This window comes from Dermatophagoides pteronyssinus, unplaced genomic scaffold (genome assembly GCF_027571235.1).
Source record: "Dermatophagoides pteronyssinus isolate colony J.1.1.1.1 unplaced genomic scaffold, Derpt_VIB-CSIC_2022.12 sq0016, whole genome shotgun sequence".
In the NCBI taxonomy this organism is placed as follows: domain Eukaryota; kingdom Metazoa; phylum Arthropoda; class Arachnida; order Sarcoptiformes; family Pyroglyphidae; genus Dermatophagoides; species Dermatophagoides pteronyssinus.
Window position 1 is genome coordinate 518,709 of NW_027461540.1, and position 23,068 is coordinate 541,776.

The 23,068-nt window shown below is 30.3% G+C and overlaps 3 protein-coding genes and 1 long non-coding RNA gene across 6 annotated transcripts in view; 2 read left to right on the top strand and 2 right to left on the bottom strand.

The window, feature by feature from the left end:
- LOC113796407 (uncharacterized) overlaps positions 1-12,991 on the bottom strand; it is a 33,779-nt gene extending 20,788 nt beyond the window's left edge. The window contains exon 1 of one of the 3 annotated variants that reach the window (XM_075822242.1): positions 11,723-12,991. In XM_075822242.1, the coding sequence (XP_075678357.1) occupies positions 11,723-11,903 (181 nt within the window). In that variant the 5' untranslated portion in view covers positions 11,904-12,991. Of the gene's footprint in view, positions 1-5,731; positions 5,775-11,722 lie in introns of those variants that run through there. The other 2 variants (XM_075822244.1, XM_075822243.1) reach the window with 2 other exon arrangements.
- Positions 12,992-14,176: 1,185 nt separating this feature from the next.
- Positions 14,177-16,905, top strand: LOC113791225 (chitin deacetylase 8-like). The gene is made up of 4 exons (XM_027340971.2): positions 14,177-14,603; positions 14,683-15,427; positions 15,506-16,195; positions 16,274-16,905. The coding sequence occupies exons 1-4, from the start codon at positions 14,549-14,551 to the stop codon at positions 16,689-16,691; spliced, it is 1,908 nt and encodes a 635-aa protein (XP_027196772.2). The 5' UTR covers positions 14,177-14,548; the 3' UTR covers positions 16,692-16,905.
- A 314-nt stretch (positions 16,906-17,219) lies between these two features.
- Ctu1 (Cytosolic thiouridylase subunit 1) lies at positions 17,220-18,654 on the top strand. Its single transcript, XM_027340970.2, has 3 exons — positions 17,220-17,370; positions 17,444-17,567; positions 17,651-18,654. Exons 1-3 carry the CDS (start codon positions 17,308-17,310, stop codon positions 18,556-18,558), a joined length of 1,095 nt encoding a protein of 364 aa, XP_027196771.2. The 5' UTR covers positions 17,220-17,307; the 3' UTR covers positions 18,559-18,654.
- LOC142645614 (uncharacterized) lies at positions 18,504-19,858 on the bottom strand. Its single transcript, XR_012846703.1, has 2 exons — positions 19,565-19,858; positions 18,504-19,491 (listed from the first exon to the last, which is right to left on the bottom strand). It is a non-coding gene; the product is annotated as an uncharacterized LOC142645614 (long non-coding RNA).
- Positions 19,859-23,068: the final 3,210 nt, after the last annotated feature.

The following is a 23,068-nucleotide window of genomic DNA, read 5'->3' on the forward strand; positions in this document are numbered from 1 at the left end:
AAACAACCAAAACAAACGATCAAATCTCGACAATTTTTATTTGATTTTTGCAAAATTCCAATCGTACAATTATCTTTTCAGAGTTTTTTTTATGTGTTTGTGATTGGTAAAAATGGTGGCCAATAAAAGACAAGATAGAAATTCATTGAACTTCTGACACTGAATTTTTCAAACTTATCAAAAATCAAACATCAACAAGAAACACCATTTATTGACCAGAAAATGAATGATCAAACTGAATATAATGGTGGTGGTGGTTTTCGCAATTCAATCAAGGTAAAGGTCGATAATAATAATTTACCAAATTTCACACAGGTAAAACTAGAAAAATTTAAATTTGCAAACGTAAAATATAAATAAAGAATTAAAAAAAAACCGTAAACAAGGAATGAAAAAAAGGAAAATCTGTCAAACCATTGAAGCATTTGATTAATAATTCATTCATTCAGAGAGAGAGAGAGAGAGAGAGTGAAGAAGCCGAAAAAACACTGTATTTTTTCGCCATCATCATCATGAAGAAGATGTCAGTGGAAGAAAAAGTTTTTCTTTCTTTCTTAGTCCTCCTTAGTTCTGTAGTTAGTTCTCCTCGCATTGCCACCTTTTTTCTTCTTTATTTATATCCAGAACAGAAAGAAGCGTCAAAATAACCAACCAGCCAACCAAAAAAAACATAAAAATGTTCCTTGGGTAAACACCAGAAAAGTCTTTTTGGATTCTTTTTCTTCTTAGAATAATTAATAATTAATTATCAATTTCATTTTATAAACCAGAAAACAAACTTTCATTTGAAGAACCAAAAAAGGAATTACATAAGGCAAACAAACAAACAAACAAACGAAAAAGTAATAAAGTAACGCGACAAACACACATAACACACGTAATTCATTGCTGGTTCCGTATAGGATTAAGATATCAACGACAATATTAAACTGACTGACTGACAAAATGAAAAGTTTTTTTTTTTTTTGTTTTTCTTGTTTTTCTTTTTCGACCGTGGGGTTAAAGTTTTTTGGTATTTTTTCTCCCTCCCATCATTCGTTCAACTCCATCTTTTTTTCTTTCTTGGTTGGTCAAAGAATAACCCCCGAAAAGAAACCTGAAAAAAACATTGCTTCATTGAATGTGATGTTAACCGGGAGAAACCAAAAGAAGAAAAAAAAAAGTTCATCAATTATCAATGAATATTATTTTCAGTTATCAAAAAGGAAATAATAATAAAAAAAACTGTTAACGCTTTATTATCTTCAGGGATTCTTTTCTTTTTATTATTATCATTATTTGAATTGTATTTCGGAGTTTGATTAATTAATTTATTTTCTCTCGCTTGTTTCTTTCACACAACATTCGTTTTTTTTTTTTCGGGGTTAAGTTTTTGAAAAATTTTTCCTAAAAAAAAAAAAATTTAACCCCGAAACAGATCACACACATCAAAAACATCACATCACTCAATTAGAAATATATCAGGAAGAAAAAAAAACAACGGTAATTAAGATATATCGATAATATTCCGGTCATAAACATCATTTCATCGGTTAAATTATTGAATTACACTTTTGCAGTCAAAATAGTCGTCATAATCATAATGATAAATTTTCCTTTTGCCATGCCATCATTTTTACAAACGAAACTAAAAAAAAACAACCATATCAAACGCATCTTTCATTCCATATTGCAATTTTTCTTGTCGTTGTTACTGCTGTAACACCAATTTGTCATCCACAAACACAGTGCATACAGATAGATATAATCCACTGTTAAGTAATAAGTGATGTTAAGCAATGTTTTCGTTAGGATGTTGGATGAAAAAAATTTAATCGGATTTTCATCCAACAACGAATAAATTGTCCATCTGGTTTTATACAGTTAATCTAGTTTTGTTTTGGAAACAAACAAATTTGACCCAAAACAATGCAAAACTATCATCAATGATGATGATCATCAATCTAATTTTGTTTTGATCCAATAATGACAACGATAACAGTGAAAAAAAAACAGATCCTGGGATCAACAAAAAACAGTATCCGGCCATTTTTTGGATCCACCATCCTGAATAAAATGAAATTTTTTCATTCATTCATTTTAATCGGGATGCACACTTTTTGCATTAGATAGTGAAAATGAAAATGAAAAAAGATTAATTCTTCAATTAATTTTCTTTAGTTTGAACAAACAATTTATCTCTCTCTCTCTCTCTGGTTCTGGTTCTGGTTCTGGATTCAAACATTGTTTTTTATCTGTTTTCATCATGATCATCATTCTGAAAGTTAATTTTGTTTGTTTCATTAAAAAAAACATAAACAAAGAAAAAATCTTTATAAATTGATGCAACCATTCTTTCTGTTTGCTTGTTTGTGTGTTTGAATCTAGCTGATCAAAACAAAAATGAATAAAAATAAATTCAAGTTGTCCACGTGTTAAAAATTCATTCAAATTTTGACACGTGTCAAACAAACAGAAATAAACAAACCTAGTTACTGAATAATGGAAAAAAAATTCTCTATATTATCATCATCAACATCATCATTTCAATGATGTTTTTTTGGTCATTAAATTTGTTACAATTTTTTCATTTCAAAAAAGAAAAGAAAATTTGTTTTTCCAAAGCAAAACTGAAATGAAATGAGGAAAAAACTAGCTAAAGCTAAAACTAGCTAGCTAATTACATACAAACAAAATGACAAAAAATGTTTGGAAACAAACAAGCATCAAACAATCATAATGGGAAGAAAAAAATCGATCCGAATCCCGAATTCGGTTCCATTTTTTTCGTTTGTTTTGTTTCGAAGATGCAATTCGTTGAATGTTTTTTCATTATTTCCAGCACAGAACATTTTCAGAACGAAGCGAAAAAAACAATTGAATACAGGCCATAACAACAACGGAAAAAATTTGTCTTTTTTTTCGGTTATTATTCCGGTTGGAATTCAATGGAAAAAAACCCGGAATTTCGTTGTTGATGATGATGGAAAACAAAAAAGGAAAAATGTCTGTTTGTAATGACATTTATGATGATGATGATGATGATCTCATTCGGATGAAAAAAAAAGACAATCATCATCATGGTAAGCATCACATGAAAACAATAATGATTCACATCATCATTATTATCATACGAATGGGAAAAACGAATTGGGCAGACCAGGCTGAAAAAAAATCAATAGAAAAACTAACAACGTTTATGTGTGGATGATGGAAATCAATCAATCGATCGATCGATTTGCAAAAGAAACAAAAATATTATGACAAAATGATAAACAGAATGTAATGGGTTTTTTTGGTTGAAAATTCAGTTGTTTTTTTCTGCTGACAAATAATTGAATCATCATCATCATTATTCGTTTGGCTGAAAAGAAATTCGGGCTAATTAAGAAAACATCATTTTAAAAAAAACTTTAAAACTGAAAAAAATGAAATCCAAATTGGCGTTTCCGATGAGAAAATTTTTAATTTTGAAGAATTTGATTTGAAATGGGAGAGAAAAACAATGAGAGAGATCGGCTAATTAAGATAATCAACATTACGCTGAATTTTTTCAGCCAAAAAAACAAAAAGAAAAAGAAATGCATCCAAACATGTCGTCTGATATTTATATTTACAAAGTGACAATTTGAATGAATGATGTTAATCATTTAAACAACATCTAAAGTGAATAATGTTTCTTTGGTGAGACAATTCTTTCAAACAGAAAGATTGATAAGAAAAAAATTTTCCTTTTCAATTCCATCAGCGGCCAAATGGTTAATGAAAACAAAAATAAGTTGATTCGGATTAAGAAAAGCAATTTTTCAAATTCAACTCATCAAAAAACGGCTCAATATGTCATTTTTTATCCATCAAAAAAAAAAAAAAATTCCTTCATTTGTTAACCCCGGGATAATAATAATGAAGAAAACATGAACCAACGAAAATGTTTCGTTTGTTTTTGGTTTTTGATGTTTTTAATTGATTTGAGAAATGTACGAAAAACATTTCAATTTCATTATCAATAATTATAATCAAAATTGTAAATAGAAAAATCATTATCGTTGGTGAGGATAATGATGATGCCCAGGAATCGTGCAAATGCAAAAATAAAGAGTGACTGTGCAGATGATAATATCTGTCATTCTCATCAACAAAAAAAAGTCAACTTTTTTTGGACATTTTTACGAGTTTCATGTATTTTTCTGTGTGAAAAAGTCAAAAAAGTCAAAAATGAATATTTTCATTTTCAATTAGAAAAAAAAAATTGTCGAAAATTTTTACGACAAACTGGAAAGAAAAAAAAAATCCATTAAGATAAAGCGAAAAAGCGAAAAATAAAAAAACTTTTAAAGCTTATTATCGAAAATTTCTTTAAAACATTAAAGATTATTTCAGAAGATAATTGAACAGCCAAAAGAAATGCAACAGCGTTTCAAAAAGTTTATGTTTTTTGTTTCTGGAAATTTTCTTTCTCTATCCAATTGTTTCTGGGAAAAATGCTTAATAAATTAAGCCGACAAACAATCAAACAACGACATGATAATAATTTTTGATGGTCAATAAAAAATGAATGAATTGAAAAAAGCAGCCAGCAATGTGTGTAAAACAAACAAAAAAATTGACAAAATTAACAACAAAAAAAAATAACCAACCAAACAAAACATATGGTGCGTGTCCATTTCATTCAGTCCATTCTATACGGGAAATGGAATTGAAAACTAGAAAAAAATTTTCCATATATAAAAAAAAACATCTGTAATGTGTGTGTGGATATGGAGATCGTGTGTCTGGCTCGTGCAAACCATGATGATAATAAAAACTGAATGGAAAAATTATATTCATAAATGCATATTGGATAAATTAATTGATGATGATTATTATGATGATGAACAGTATGGATAAATGAATGAATGAATGAATGGAGAGACACAGAGACATAGAGAGAGATAAAATGATTTCCTTTTTTTTTTGTTTAGTTTATGGTGATTTTTGGTGTTTGGTTTGTTCAGTGGTGGTGGGAGGGGGGAGATACTAAATTATAACGATGGTGGTGGTGAATAGAACTTCTTTTTTTTTATTTATCAATTCAATTTGAATTAGAATTTATGTTGTTGTTGTTGTTTGTTATGAAAGTGACCAATATCAAAATGAAATAAAGTTCAATAATCTTGGAAATGGATAGGAATTTACAGGAGGCGTGTAAACATACATACACAGACATCATCATAGATGCCAATTATGTGAAAATAGTAACAAAAAAACATCATCATTTTGATTCAAACAATCAAAAAAAAGCGATGATAATAATAATAAAGATGCGGATGATTCATTTTATGAAAAAGCCGACATCAAACAAAACATCAAACGATTGTTACAACAATCTTTTGGCTATTATATGAAGAAGAATGCAAAAAAAAGGCCATTGAATTCAGAAAAAAATCAAAAATTTCAACAACAAAATGAAAACATGATATTTCCCCTCCTCAATATATAATTATACACCTTCATCATTTTCGTTCTCTCTCTCTCTCTCTCTCTCTCTCTCTCTTTCGTTTTCATTCTGCAGAATGATGATTCCTGATGTGTCATTGATGATTTGATTGTGATTGTGATGATTTGCATCCAACCAACCAACCCGCAATCAGAAATCAAAAATCAGAAAAAAAATAATGATCACATAGGAAAAAAGAAAAGATCTAAATCTGTCAATGAAAGAATCACAGACATTTTTTTTTCATTCAACAAAAAAATGAAGTGAAAAAACAACATTGCAACCAGATATTGTAATGTGTCATTCATTCAATTGTTTGCTGATGATGATGATGATGATTTCTCATCAACTACAAAATGAATGACATGTGCAAATCACGATTATTATCAAAACCGGATAATAATTATTATAATGATGATGATGATGAAATTACAACGAAAAAAATCTTAAAAGTAAATCTTGTAATGATGGATGGATGGATGGATTGCACGAGTGATGAACGAATAATGATAATGATGATGGTAATAGCTTGATTACATTCGATTTAGTAGTCGACGATAATGATGATGATGATGATGTTTATCGATCGACAAAGATTGATTGATTGAAATTGATAAGCAGTTTTTTGTAAAACGATTAAAGGAAATTGTACTGGAGAAACATTGAACAAATTTGAAATTATTTTGTCATCAACCATTTTTTTTTGTTTGTTTTCCCTTTAATCAAATCAATCAATCAATCATTTTGGTTGAATGAATAAAAATCAATTCAATCAAACCAAACAATCACCAGAATCATTGTTATGATTCTGGTGAGAAAGAATATTCGCCAGAATTTATGAATGATCCATGAATGAATTCTTTTCATTTGGAAAAAAAAAGATTCATATATAAGCAAAACATGTGTGTGCCAAATTGAAAATTAATTTCTTCTTCTTCTTCTTCTTCTTTTGATATTCATAATTAATAGAAAAAGAAGCAGAAAGAATTTATTATTGATAAAGTCAAAATGAAATGTTAATGTTGATGATGTGATGTGATGAACAGTTTGGATGTTCAATATTCCAATCAAAATAATAAAACAAAAAACCCACACTGGAAAGCAAATGAAGAACATTTTTTTTCATTTATTCAATGGACATTCATTCATTCGATTCGATTCGATTCTATGCACTTTATACATCTGCTTCTGATTGTGTAGTTCAATAAGACAGTGTGTAGTTTGAATGTGGATGAATCTCTCTCCGAAACTAATTTGACTAATGGATGTTTGTTTGGTGGATGAATTCTTTGCCTTTTTTTTTCTTTCGATTCATCTTCGCAAACAAATCCAGCAAAAACACACACAGACAGAGTAACATTCTGATGACATTAATACTTGTGTGTTATGTGATGTGGTGAATGGATGGATGTTTTCACAGTAAATAAATCAAAATATAGTGATTTAACTGTGTTTCTTTCTCCAACTCTCTTTGTAACCGATTTTACAGCAAAACAAACATCGATTGATCATCATCATCATGGTGATCATCAATCCATCAACATGTGTGCTCCAATTTTTTTTGCTGCTGTTTTTAACCCTGAACGAACAAAAAAAAAATTGATTTGAATTTTTGCATTTTATGCATTCGCACACAGGAAAAAGTCAATCAAAATAATAAGATTTTTTGATTAAATCTATCAATCGGCTATTTTGACGGATATTTTCTTTATTTTCATTTTTATTTTCATTTTCGAGGGGTTTTAGGGGTTAGGTTAATATAGTTAATCTTTCTTGCCATTCATTCACTCAGTAGTGAACAATGGAAGTAATTTGTTCTTCTCTCCTCTTCTGGATCAATCAAAGATTTTTATGAAAAAAAGAAGGTGACGAAAATTGAAAAAAAAACTTGTCAAAAGTTTCTCAAAAGTTTTTCTCCATTTTCCTCACCTACTTCTCCCAATTTTCCCCTTCGATTGACAGATCGAAGATAAAGCCAGTTTGAGAGAGAGAAATACAGAGTGTTTCATAAAACACAAAGGAAAAGCGAAGAAAGAAAAAACCGCTTAAAATCATCCACATCAACATTACAATGGCATTTTGTCTTCAAAATAAACACAACAAAAGACCCATATTGAAATTCCCATATTGTAAAATTTCTTATCCGACATTTTTCTCAACCTAAGAAGAAGAAATGAAATACAAAACGGTAATCATTATTATTATCACCATAATCATTTTGCTTATCGCTCATCATCATCATAATAATCATCAAAGAATAACACAATAGATAGATTTATGTAAAGTTTACTTTTGAAAGAATCTTTCTTTTTTACAAACAAAAAATCATTACATTTTGAATGGAAAAGTTGTCAATTGTCTTTCTCTCTCTGCTTTTTTTCAAAATTTCACATAAAAAACTTTTTGTTGTTGAAATCAACAACAACAACATTGGATGTAGATGCAGAGTGCACTGATGCTTTTGATGTTACATATTTTGTCATATTCTGTGTGTGTTTCAACAACAACAACAATAACAATATAACTGTCATTTTTTTGTGCTGAAATAAAAAACAAAAACATTTGCTTGTGAACAAAACAAAACAGAAAAAAAGATTAAAATCTTTCTTCCGTTTTTTAGTGTGTGTATCTTGCTTGTGATGTGTAAAAAAAACAAGCAATATGAAACAAAACAAAAAAAATCTTAATCCAGAACCGTTTGTTTGTTCGATAGAAAAAACTTTCTCATCAACCGCACATCAACCATTATTATTTTTTTTTGAAAACCAAGAGATATTATCATCACTAAAAACATACGTCACATCTGCTTAACCCCCACCAACCACCGCCATTATCATTATTATTACTATAGACTAAACAGAGATTGTGATAAAATCAATGAATATTTTAAGTAATGTGTGTTTCAAATTCGGTCTAAGAAAACTGACTATGAAAAAAAGATTAAAACAACAAGATTATTTTGTTGTTGTTGTTGTTGTTGTTGTTGTTTGGACATTTTAAAATATTTTTCATCAAGAAAGAATTGTTTCAAATTTGAAAGTTTTTTTTTGTTGATTGCATTATCATTTCATCATCATCATCATAGAATCTATTCTGGTCTAATAATAGAATCTGAAACCGAAAAAAAATCAACTGCTGTTGTTGTTTGTTTCTGATTCTGATTGTCTAAAAGTTTCTTTCAAAACCCCTCAACCGATTGATTGATTTGATAAGAAGCGAAGAAAAGTCAACAAAAAAAATAGAAGAATAACGGTCTTCTTTCATTCGCTTTCATTCACATAGGAAATTCATTCTGTATTTCCTAATGTAAATGATTGAAAGAAAGTTTCACTCATCAAGTCAATGACTTTTATGATTCTTTCGAAAAAAGGACAGAAAAAAATCATTATTTTTTTCGAAGATAAAAAAACAAATATGACAACCATAAAGAATCGGTAAATATGACCGGGACAAACAAAATAAAAAAAGCTGATAATAAAAGAAGATTCAGGAAAAAAACCAAAGAAAAAACCCATTTTCTGTTGAGATAATTAAAGATCAAAAGGTCAAGGAAACAAAATGGGAAAAGAAAAACTTTAAAGAAAATTTTGGACATCTGTGTGCTGCGTCAGTGTTAATGAATGTCAATGGAACAAAAAAAAAATAGAGGCTTGCCACATTTGTCTCATTCAAAGCTTCGGAAAAAAAACCTTTATTTTTCTTCCAATGTTGATCAGAAAAATTCCAATCAATCAATCGAATTGAATTGAATTTGATTAGATTCAATTCAAATTGATGATCGATGATGATGGTGATGGGAACATTTCTTTTTTTTTTTGGTTATCAAGTCTGAACTGAACTTAACCGAACTGAACTTCAAATGATTGACTGATTGACAGCCAATAATAAACTCTCTCTCTCTCTCTCTCTCTCCCTCTCGCTCTGAAATTGGAGGACCCTTTTCCATTGTCAAATGACTATACAGGGTGAAACAACTTTGAAGAAAAAAAAAATTGACAGTCAACCAAAAGTGCCCGACGGGCAATTAGATCCAGTGAAGAAGAAAATGAAAAAAAATATGAAAATCTTTTCGGTTAGATGAGAGTGAGTGGGTGAGTGGATTGTGTTTGTGAAATGGAAAGATCAAAAAAGAAAGAATTGAAAACAGCTGCCATGAAAACTGTAATAAAACAAAAAGAAAAACTGAAGTTAAATGAATGAAGAACCAAACTGCTAATTAATGCAAACACATGAACATCATGATTGGCTTCGAGAAAATTTTTCCATAAATTTTCTTTCCGGTAAAAATTCTCGGTTTTATTATGCAAGGAGATTCCCTTCATTCAATTTTCTCCACATTTACATTACATAACCAGATCAGATTTCAGCAGCAACGAAACTGGATAAAGTCGGTTTTTTGTTTTGCTTTTCTTGTCATTCACAACATCCTCAACAAACATTCAAACAATGATTGATCAGCGGCAAAGAGAAAATATTGAAATTTTTCTGTTTCTCTTCTCTCTCAATTCAACAAATTAACCTTTGCAACCAACACAAAGAAATTATTATCATGTTACATTCATTATCAGGATCAAGATCAGCATTTCACTCATCGATCATCGATGGATGAAAAGATACGATTATCGATGATAATGATGTTCAAGACAATTAATTTCCCTACACGTTCATTTTGATGAATCAACCTTGATGAAAAAGGGAAAGAAAAGAAAGAAATTAGCTTGATGAAAGCAGAGAAAGAAAAGAAAGAATAAAACCTTAATTAACTTAATCTTCTTTGTTTGATTATCGTTGATGTTGATCATGATGAAAAACAAGAATTTTGTTCAATTTTGCTGAAAAATATCCAATTAGCAATTTGGCTGTTGTTTATGTTTATCATCTTCAAAATGATCTTCTTCTTTTTCCTCTTGTTTATCAATGATCGATCGATTTACATTGTTAATTAAAGATAATGTTGCTGATGGGCTTTTTATTCATTAAAACAAAAAAAGAAAGATAACCAAAAACAGCAAAATAACATTCTCGATTTTGATGAGAATATTGGATGAAAGTCAATCTTTTGCCCAAAATAATCGATTGTATCGATAGTATCGAGACATCATCATCATCATCATCATTGAATTATGACATTTTGATTGAAGAAATTTCTTCTTTTTTTCTGTTGCTTGGTTTGACATATTTTCAACATCATTTATATCAATATAATAATCAAAAGATGAGAGATGAGATGGAGATAAACATCATTGTTACAATGGAAGAGAGAGAGAGTGATGAACGAATGAAATTAAATAGAAATATCCTTCCTGTTACATAATTGTCACTTTAAACAACTCGAAAAAAAAGCGTGGGTGGACCTGAATGATGATGAATTAATTTTGTCGCAAAAGTGAGTGAGAGAAAAACGACAAAATTTTAAATGAAAAAAGAAAATACCAAAATAATAATCGGCTATTTACACACACACACAAACAAAAACAAACTCGTGCGCTCAACATCCACCTATATATATGAAAATAGTCGCCAACTACTGCTGTGGAATCTATGGAATTTTTATTCTTTTATTTTTGTCATCATCATCAGCATCGCTATCTTGAAAATAACCATATCTCGTCTCTCTCTCTCTCTCTCTCTCTCTTCGTTCTCGATCAATGATGATGATGATGATGTTTATTTATAACTTTCATAAACAAAACAAAAAACAGCAAAACAAAACAACCATTCTTTCATTCATCCCATTCATTCATCGTAATTCATTATTTTCATAATAATAATAATAAATATCACACATGGACAATATGTTTTTTTCTACAGAATTTGTTCTCTCTCTCTTTTCATTCATTCATTCAATGTTGATGATGATGAACAAAAATTAATGGTAGAATGATGGTGAAAGCAAACTTCTTTTTATATAACATTTCTGGGCATCATGGCGTTCAAAGTGCAAAAAAACAGAAATAAAAAGAGAATTCTGTGAGGGTGGTTTGTAAAAGCGAGCGAAAAATTGAAATTCTTTACATTCAGAGGCACAAAAAAAACCAGCTTGATGTCCAATCACATTGTTGTTTTTAATTATTTTCATTTTCGGAAAAAACATTTTTTTTAATGGAGAAAAAACAACATAGATAAAAATCCGAATCCAGAATCGAAATAAAGTAATGAAGGAAAAGAATATTCTGCTGTGAGCGAGTGAGTGAATATCGTAAACAACAATCGATTCGAATCGTTCAAATATCGATAGTTAGTTAGTTAGTTATTAGTTAAACATACCTTCTTGTGTGATTGAACAATCGATTATATCGATTGTTATTAATGAAAATATTATCAATAATGATGAATAAAATGATAATAATTTTAAATCAGGTGGACGAAAATTATTAACTGAAAAAAATTTTACACAATTATTTGGCCTATTTATTGGCCTTGAAAATGTTGCACTGGATGTTGACATTTTCGTAGGGTATCGATAGCATCGATATTCTTTTTTTCGTTGTTGTTGGTATCGATGATCACACACACTACCGGTAAAGAAAAACACCGACACACAAACACACACCGAGCACGTTCAAAAAATCAATTGAAAAAACATTTCAACAGCCAAGATTATGACATGACATCGGATGACACGTACGAACAAAAATGACACACACAAAAACGATAAACACAAAACTGAACCGGATGATGATAATTTACATTTACGGGTGTGGTAATGATGACAATCCATTGCTCAAAACTATCCAGGTATCCAAACTCAGGAAAAAACCATAGAAATCAACCGACCGATTCAAACAAACTTGGCAGGTAAAGTATTCAACAAAAAGGTAATATACCTTTTGAGGTCATAGGTCATTATGAATTTCAAATTCTAAATTGGTGTGTGTATACAATCGTTGGCTATTCAAATTCAATTCTGGGTTTGGTTTGGTCGGGGTTAATAATTATTATTTTTCGATGATGATGAAGTCAATTCGGTTTGGTCTGGGTTGATTGGTCAACCAATGATGATTATGATGATGAAACACTTTCGTTTCACTGATATTTTCTCTGGTTGGACACGCTATTTTCTCATTAATGATTTTTCCGATCCAAAAATGGATCATTGGCGAAAAAAAATGATTGAAAAACAACAACACAGAACACAGACAGAACACAGAATAAAATAAATCTGATGGATCGATTGATTGAAACAATGTCCGATTGAAACCTCTGAAATGAAACCGGTATACACCACTATCTACACAACTATATCTACCCAGGGCGTCATTAATTGTGGTGAATTTTGATGATGATGATGATCTTCCTGAGGTAAAAAACAAAAAAATTTTTTTTTTTGCTTTTGTTTCCTTCGTTTGAAACAAAATGATTAATTAATTTGATTCACACAAAATTGAATTAGATTTTGAAGTTTTTTTTTCGTCGGTAATGAGATTTGAACCGGGAATAAATCCGTCTGTTTCTGGTTGGTCTGTTTCTGGTTGTTGTTGATGTTGTCTGTTCTTGTGGTTGAATGATGAATGAATGAATGAAATTCGAAAACAAGAAAAACATTCGAATAAAAAAAAACATTTGAATCCGCTACCACTACTACAGAAGATGATTATGCTAGCAGCGTAAGAATCTACTATGTGGTGGTGGTGATTGATTTTTTTTGAGGATGCGTATTTTGAATTTGGATCAATTGAATTTTGATCCAAATGGATCGATTACAATGAATGGATTGTCAGTGATTTTTGGTCAAAGAATGTTTTTTTTCTCTGGATAAAAGTTACAGTTTTTCTTTAGTTGTTCACAGATTGTCAATCAAATTATCGATATTTAACAACAACAACAACGATGACAGGAAAAAACAAATCAAAACACAGCAATAGAATTGGCAAACAAAAAAATATTCTGATCACGTAATCATTGTATTTATGGATTATTCTGGTGATTCTGGAGATTAAAATATCACCATACTTTTCGTCCATTATGATGACCATTTTAAAAAATAAAATTACACCACGTAACGCCATCTATTGCACCGTAATGCTAACAATTTTGATAATTTTTTTTTCGAAATGGAAAAAATTGGAGATAATTTTCCGGTTTTTTTTATTTGAATTCGGGATTGTTAATGAAACGAAAAATTCCAGAAAAAAAGAGTTATAAATAGATTTTTATGTCACCATTTTCGATTTGACATGAAAATCAATGTCAAGCTTAATCGTTGATTTTTATTTTTCTGAAAAAATTGAATATTTTTAAAATTTCGCTCAACATTGATCTGATTCGGATTTGATTTGATTGACATAATCATATCACACAAATCTTTGAGATTATGATTTTTTTTTCTTTTTTGCTTGAAAAATCATCTGAAACCGGTCCAAATATTAAAACTATGATGAACAAACAAGAGAAAAGAGCGAAACATTAAAAGAGAGAGAGAGAGAAAGATGATCCAGTTTTTTGTTTTTGCTCTGATAAAATTCGTCCATTTGATGAAATGAAGAAACTTGAAATGAGAATTTTTCAAAAAGAGAGACAAGTGTAAGTGGTGGATGGTCCAAATTATCTAGGATAAAGTCTGTCTTTATGTCTGTGTAAATTGGATCAGGTAAATAAGAAAAAAAAAGAAGAAAAAAACTTTCTCTCAATTTCATTTCATTTTAAAGATTGTTTTAGAGAGAAAAAAGATGATGATGAAGAAGAAAAAAAAAGTTGGTGGTAGTTCTTGTGTTGACCAGTCAGCAAGCCAGCCAAGTTATTGCCTAGAACTTCTTATCGATCAAATTGATCGATTGATTGATTGAAATTTTCAAAAGATTTTTCCAATTTTTTTTAAAGCAATTAATAATCTTTCAATGTGTATTACGTGTTAAATTTATTACGATGAAAACGTGTTAAAATCCTGAAACAAACAACAACAACAACGAAAAGCATCAAACGGGAAGTTTGTGTATTTATGTGTGTTTGCGTGTGTGTGTGTGGGTGGATATCAAGACAAAAAAAAAGTGTTAAGGAAATGAAATGAGAAAATAGTTTCCGAAAAAAAACATACAATCTATCGATCGTTTATTTTAAATTTTGTTGCTTTTTTTACGAGAAAATTTCTCAACAATGTCTACAGATAATTTTAAAATATTTTTCCTGTTTATTTTCATTTCAATTTTTGGTAAATTTTCATTTGAAATTTTTAAGTTTTTCGGTTTAAAATTTACAAATTTTTTTGTTGTTTTTTTGTTAAAACGAAGCCATTACAAATGGACAAAGATCACGTGGTTCAATATCATCATCACCACAATCACCACAATCATCATCATCATCAAATCGACAATTTTCACGTGGACAACCTGAATCATCATCAAATATAAATTCACCACCACCATTAACATCGAATCCAGATCCAGATGATGATGATCATTCTGGTTCACAAGGGAATTCTGGTGGTGCAGATTTTACCTGTCCAAAATCTGATGGTCTATTTGCCGACCCGAATAATTGTCGAAAATTTAATCTTTGTGGTAATTGGCGTGCATGGAGTCAAACATGTCCACCATCATTGTATTTTGATTCCAAATTAAAATATTGTACATTTAAAACTGAACAACTGACTTGTGGCCCAATTGATGAAGCTGAAGTTCGTGCTGAAGAACGTGAATTAAGTCAAGATGCACTGCCATCATGTCAATTGGATGATTGTCATCTACCAAATTGTTTCTGTACAAATGATGGTACATTAATACCGGCCAATATTCCACCAAGTCAAACACCACAAATGGTTTTGATTAGTTTTTCAGGTGCCCTGAACGACCTTGTTTATGATCATTATCGTCGTGTATTAGGTTATGGTAATCGTTTTAATTCACAACAATCAAGAAGAAATCCAAATGGTTGTGGTATACGGGCAACATTTTTTATTAATCATGAATATTCAAATTATGCACAAATACAATGGTTTGCAGCACAAGGACATGAAATGGCTGTACATTCAATTACGTAAGGATTAATTGATTGATTGATTTTAACCCTTTGTTTACCATATGACTTTTATTTTCTAATGAAAAAAAAAAACAGACATCGACAACCAGAAACATGGTGGACTGATCATGCAAATTATTCGGAATGGGCAGAAGAAATGATTGGTATGCGTGAAATTATGATCGCAAATGCTGGTGGTACAACAACAACACCAGTATTGACCAGGGAAAATATTGTCGGTATGCGTGCACCATTCATTCGTCCGGGCGGTAATTCAATGTTTGAAATGGCACATGATTTTGGTTTTCTTTATGATTCAAGTATTGCCGCTCCGAGAGGTACACCACCATATTGGCCATTTACATATGATTATAGACAACCATTTGATTGTTCAAATCAACCGAAAAAAGATGAAAGCCACCGGTTTGGTCCAACTGATGATGATTCAGGTTATGGACGTGGTGGTGGTGGTGGTTTTGGTTCAGGTCGTGGTAGTAATCGTGGTGGTGGAGGTGCAAAACGTGCCAAACGTCAAACACCATTTTTAGGACGTGCACTTAAATGTCCAACCAGAGCATTCCCAGGTTTATGGGAAATACCAATCAATCCATTATTCAATGAATTCAATACTTGTCATCATGCTGATCAATGTGTATTTCCAGCCGCATCGGATGATGATGATATTGAATCGATTGTTGATTTTTTAAAAGAAAATTTCGACCGTCATTATAATACAAATCGTGCACCATTTCAATTGAATTTTCATGTTACATGGTTTACACAAAAGTAAATTTTTTTTTGTAATTACAAACTTTTAAATTACAAAAATTAATAACTTTTTTTTGAATCTTTTTTCTCTTCCAGACGAAACATTCGTGCCCTAAATCGTTTTCTCGATCATATACAATCGATAAAAGATGTTTGGTTTGTTACGTTTCAGCAAATGTTATCCTGGATACGTAATCCAAAACCATCGAATGAATCAAGTTTCCCATGTGAAACAAACACTACTGTTTATTCTTGTAGTCGACCACATACATGCGTTGTGAAACATTATCTAAATAAAGATAATTCTGCTGCAAGTGAAGATAATTATTCACGTGCCGATACCCGATATATGCCTGTTTGTCATTCATCATTATGTCCACAACAATATCAATGGTATGGTAATACGGCTGGTAGAAAAAGAAATTTTAAAACTATTATGCAATTGATTGAAGAAAATCCACCACCACCATCATCATCATCTTCTTCGGAATCAGTTGAACCGGTTGGCCAATAAGCAAAGAATCCAGCACTGAATTTTCATCATAAATCAGGATTTTTTCAATCTTTTTTCTTTGAATAAAATTTTCTCCAATCAAATTTTTAACACAAAATTTCGCCATAATCTTTATATTTTCTTTAAAAAACAACAACAACAGCAGCAGAAGTTTTGTTTTATTTTCTCAAATTACAATTATTTATTATGAAATTGTGAAATTCAAAACGAAAAATCTTCATTCAAAATGTGTCAATTCTCTTAACGAAAATGTATAAAACAAAAACAAAAAAAAAAATTTCAAATTTAAATAATGAATTTTTTCTTTCTCTCTTTTCATTTTACTTGTTGAACGAACGAAATGAGATTGAAATAATTGATTTGGCTATGCTAATTGATGATCCCTGATGATGATGATGATGATGGCTCCAAGAAAAACCTTGGCCAAATTTCCATTTTTTTAAAATTGATTTTTTTCATGTTGAAATCTTTTTTTTTTGAAAAAAAATCTTTACGGAAATTCAATTTTGTTTTTCGAAAAAAAAGTTTACGGAAAATCTCGATGTAAACATGCCCAACACGTTGATGAATTTTTTAATTTAAAATTGAAATTTTAAAATAAAAATTTAACCAAAAAATGAGTTTAATAAATTGTAGCCGCTGTAAAACGGCTAAAGCAAATGTTAAACGTTCCAAAACGGTATGTTGTTTAACTCAGAAAAATGATTTTAGCTAAATTTTTTTCCTTTTTCTTTTCAAAAAACATTTTCCAGACAGATTCATTATGTAAACAATGTTTTTTCTATTGTTTTGAAACAGAAATTCATGAAACAATTATTCATGGAAAATTATTTCAACGTGGTGAAAAAGTAGCTATCGGTGCTTCAGGTGGAAAAGGTTTGTTGTTACTGTTGTTTTCGGATGAAAATTTTCGTGTTAATTTTAATGAATCAATCGTTTATCCCCCGCCCGTTTATTAGATTCCACCGTGTTAGCATATATAATGAAATTATTAAATGATCGTTATGATTATGGTTTGGATTTATTTCTTTTATCAATTGATGAAGGTATACGAGGTTATCGTGATGATTCATTGGATACTGTTAAACAAAATCAAAATGATTATAAAATTCCATTAAAAATTTTAAGCTATCAAGATTTATATGGTTGGACAATGGATGAAATTGTACAGGCAACTGGTTTGAAAAATAATTGTACATTTTGTGGTGTATTTCGTCGACAAGCATTAGATCGTGGTGCATTACAATTGAAATGTGATACAATCGTTACTGGACATAATGCTGATGATTTAGCCGAAACAATCCTGATGAATATTCTACGTGGTGATATTGCACGATTAGGACGTTCCGTACGGATTGTTACCGATATCGATGATATTGATGAAATAGAAAATCATGGCTGGTGTATACGTCGTGCAAAACCATTTAAATATACATATGAAAAAGAAATTGTACTTTATGCTCGTTTTAAACAGCTAAAATATTTTAGTACTGAATGTTTATATTCACCAATGGCATATCGTGGTTATGTACGTGAACATTTAAAACAAATGGAAAAAATCCGACCGTCGGTTATATTGGATATTATTAAATCGGGTGAATCGTTTGATTCACGAAAATCCGGTAGATCAGATTCTGTACAACCACCGAACAAAAATAGTCGTCTAAAATCCAAAGGAATCTGTAAACGTTGTGGTTATATTTCCAGTCAAGATATTTGTAAAGCATGTATACTGTTGGAAGGTTTAAATACGGGAAGGCCACGTTTAGGTATAAGTAAAACAAGTAAAATTGAAAAAGTTTTAACAAATAATTCTTGTAATTCTGATTCAAATTGTATTTGTAAACAATTAGAAACAGAAAAATAATGTCTAAAAAAATTTATAAATTTTACCCGCCACCCGCCACCAGATGGCTGGTTCTGCATCATATCAATGTGATAAATAAAAAAATTTACAAAATTTTTTGTTTTTTTACAAGAATAATCGAAAAATCAATAAAATAAAATGTGTTTGATCGGTTTTTTTTTATGAGAGAAACCAATCAAAACAAACTTTCTGGTCGTTGTCGTTTCGATTCGATTTTCGGCATTCGATATTTTATTTGTTGAAACAGCAGATATTTTTCGTTTCGTTTCTTCGGTTATTCTGTGTTTCACACACACACACAACACATAAACATAATGATTTTTCTTTTTCTTTGGGATGTCAAAAGAAGAAAAAGATTTTCTGACATTTATAAACACCGTACTGTACCGTTTACTTCGTAAAACAAACGATATGAACTTGGATGATTATTGATGATTCTTGTTTTGTTTTGTTTTTGTTTTATTCTTGATTCACTTTCTTTGCTTTCGTTTTGTTTGGAATCTCAATGATCTGAATGACGATGTCGACGACGACGACGACGACGAAGAAGAATGATCATAAAATTCGTTCCTGTTCATTTTCGTTTATCGTTTTGATTTGTTTATTTTGTTTTCTGTTTTTCTGTTGTTTTGGTTGTTGTTTCCATTTTTCACATCGAAAACAATCGAATAAAAAAGGTTGCCATTTTTCTTTTTGTTTTTGTTTTCCATTTCTTCTTTTATTTCGATTTCCAACTAAATATTTTCTTTGGCACTTTTTTTCTTTTTTCCCATCGTCTGATAATGATATGACGGGTAAAACCGGGCACTGTGAATGAATCCAAACAACGATTGTTTTTGGTTTTTTCTGGTTTATTCTCGGGTGCCAAAACAAAATTTATTCGAAACAAAAATCGTATAAATATTGTCTATACAGACAGATCGTTTATTTTCCCTACATTTTCGTTCCATATATGAAATAAAATAATCATTATCAAAGTAAACGTAAACAAAATATAAAAACAAACCATTCATTCATTCATTTTTTTAACAACAAAATTATTATTATTGATCCCCTATCATTATTATAATAATAATAATGATGATTATAACGATGATTACAAACACAAACAATAACAGTAATAACAATAATAATCATCATCATCATTTTTTTTTGCGTTCGATTCCGCTCAATATTGAATACGACCATCACCCAAACAAACTATCGATTATATCGATATAATTGTCAATTGTGATAAATGTTATTCGAAATTCGAATGTTTTCTTTTCCTTCTTTCGTTTTTTTTTCATTTCATTTCTCCAAAATGATTATTGATCTTCAAGAAAGAAACCAGGAAAAATCGTAATAAAAGGTAAGATAATGATAATGTCTTTATTGAATTCTCAAACAACAAAAAAAATGAATGAATAATTTATTTTCGTTGAGTAGAGCAAAGTGAGTGGATGAAAAAAAAAACCAGGCGAGCAAACGACGTGGAGATCGATCAATCGATTGATCGATAAAGATGACAATTTTCCACCAAAAAAGAAAAAAATTAATAGATTTATCAACAACAACAACAATGTACACCTGCTAATAATAATAATAATAAGGTAAGGTTAAATACAAAATCAATCAATCAATAATTAATTAATTTACTTATTAAGTTATTTTGTAAATTCTCCTTTTTATAAATAATTTATTAATAGAAAATTTGTAATTTTCATTTTCATTTTTCTACCAGGTTTTTTCTTTTTATTCAATTTCATTTTCAACAATGAAATGATTTATGCACACTCTCACACTGCCTGCCTGCCGTTTTTGAATAATGAAAATCAAGAAATTCTGGTTATTTAGAGAAAAATGAAATTCTGTTTTATTCCGTCTCTCCCCCCCCTTCTTCATCACTCAGATAATAAAGATGCAGATGGTAAACATTTTCAGACAGAAAACGAAAAGAAATTCTGCTTTTTTAAAGAAGTTTTACTTAAAAATGCAATTCCAGAAATTTTTCGTTTTCTTCAAAATTTTTCAAATTTTAATTAGCTATTTTGACCGTCATGATAAAAAAAAATAGTGAAATGATTTTTCATTTTTTTCTTTGGTTTTCGTTCAGTTCATCATCATTATCATCATCAATATTCATAACATTTGGGTTATTTCATCATCATCATCCATAATCTAAATAACATAAGAAAAAAATGCACACAAGTCTGCTTTCAATCATAATCATCATTATCATAATTTAAATGAAATTCATTTAGAAAAAAAAGAAGAAAAAAAAAAAGAAATTCATATTTTAACCAGCGAACATCCATTAACCATGGATCCAAAGAAACATTGCAAGCGTGGGTGGATGGCTTAAAAATGTTGACTAGATGGAAATGGCTATAGGAATGTGAATTAGTTGTGTTTTTTTTTATCATTACTTTTCCATAACCATCAACCATCATTCCACATTTGAAAATGATTTCCATTAGCCGTTGTTTATCGTTGAGATTTTTTTTTCTGGCATTTAAAAATTCATCATTGCCGAACGAAAAAACAAAACAAAACAAAAATAATGATAATGAAAATATATTATATATCCGCGCAGTTTCTCTCTCTCTCTCACTCCCAAAACTTTTTTTTTTCCAGTGATGTGTGAAAACGAATAACGAGAAAGAAAATTCTTACCATCATCATTATTGATTGGAAGATGAATGAAAAAAAATATGACAAATCGATTTCTGTTTACTGTTTTTTTTTCTGGCTTCAACGATAAATTTCCATAAATTTTGTTGATTTTTGTTTTCATTCATGCATGCATCTTTTCTCAAGAGAGAGAGAGAGAGAGAGAGAGAGAGAGAGAACTTTTATTAGAACTTTTATTAACTGCTCCTAACTGGAGTTGCTTCTAACACAGTGAATACATATTAAAAAAAGAAGAAAAAAAAAAAAATGATGATGATAACAATAATAAATAAAATAAATAAAATATAAATATAAATACAATCAACCAAAACAATCAACCATACAGGTGATTGTGAACAATTTTTAATGAAGATTGGATGATCAATAATGATAAATCGGTAATGAATTCTTTGTTAAAAATTCCGATTTTTTTTAACACATCCACCGTGAAGGTGGGAATAGACCCTCGGGCGCCAAACAGCAAGCCCTGAACTACCCAATTATTGATCTGGTAGTGTCTCCCCAAGAAATTGAGGCAAGGTGTATAAATGTCCCTTTTTTCAATATCGACATTCATCGCTTGAGATTCATCCCTTTCGAACCGGATCGTCGGGTCTAATATGATACCAAAATTTTTGTTCCGATCGATGGCGATAATGTCAGCTCTCCGATTCGACCCATTAGCATCAATACAGTGGACCTCACGGTAAACCTCGAACCCGTGGCTTGTCAAACAGTCCTTAATTTTATCACAAATTTGATGGTGTCGAATGATACGCAACGATTCCCCCTTTGAACACGCTTGTAGGATGTGGCTAAGGGTTTCTGTCTTCGCGCAGAACTGAGTTCTACACGAGCTGCCATCCATACTACGGCCTGGAAGGGATCGAACTGGTACACAATTGGTCGACATTTTAATAGCATTTGTCCATTGGGACAATGATAGATTTTTTCTATTAAAAAGCCATTGGTTTGTCCAAGGCGACTCTTTAAATAAAACGACTCCGGCACCTTTGACCGGAAGTCTGCACCATTGCTCGAAAGCTCTGGTCCTCAAATCATTACGAATACTTTTCGAATCGATCAAATTAAAATCATCCACATTATGGGCTTCCAACCCTATTTTCTCGAAACATTGGACGACCTCATCTTTAAGATTTCTTGTTATGTCCACTTGTGGAATCCTAGCTCTATCTAATAGTTTGCATGAATTGATATGTTGAATAAAAGATTCCCAAGTGGCACGAATTAGACCTAGCCCACGAAAATTCTTGTCCGCGTAAAAAAAATTCATTAGGCGTATCATTTGGAATTTGAATTATACTTTTTACCGCCGAACGAATAGCTTTGTCTATGTCCATTAAGAAGTCCATTGATAGTTGATTCAATGGAGCATTTTCGATTGGAAAAACAACCGAAGGAAAAATATATTTATTAATTAGATTAATTTTTTGATCGCTATGTAGGTAAGGTGAATTGGCTAGACAGTTGAGTCTAGAATATAACTTTTGCAGCGTAGCAGATTTGTCCAAGACGATTTGCGAATTAAAATCAATACCAAGATATTTGATACGTTCATTATCTTTCAGTTTTTCGATTGAATCAAAAAAATTTGACCCGGAACTCACACTCGATGTGTTAATGATACCATTAATTAGTGATATGGTTTTGCTTTTGGAATAATTAACGGATAAACCGATTTTCTCGAAGTTAGATTTAGCTATTTCAACCAGTGCAGCGGCATTTTGATCATTATTTCCAATTATTGCTAAATCATCAGCAAAAGCGATGGCAGAGATCCAATCACCCAGAAAATACCCGTAAGAACTTTGAATAATATTTTCTGTTAATTCATTCA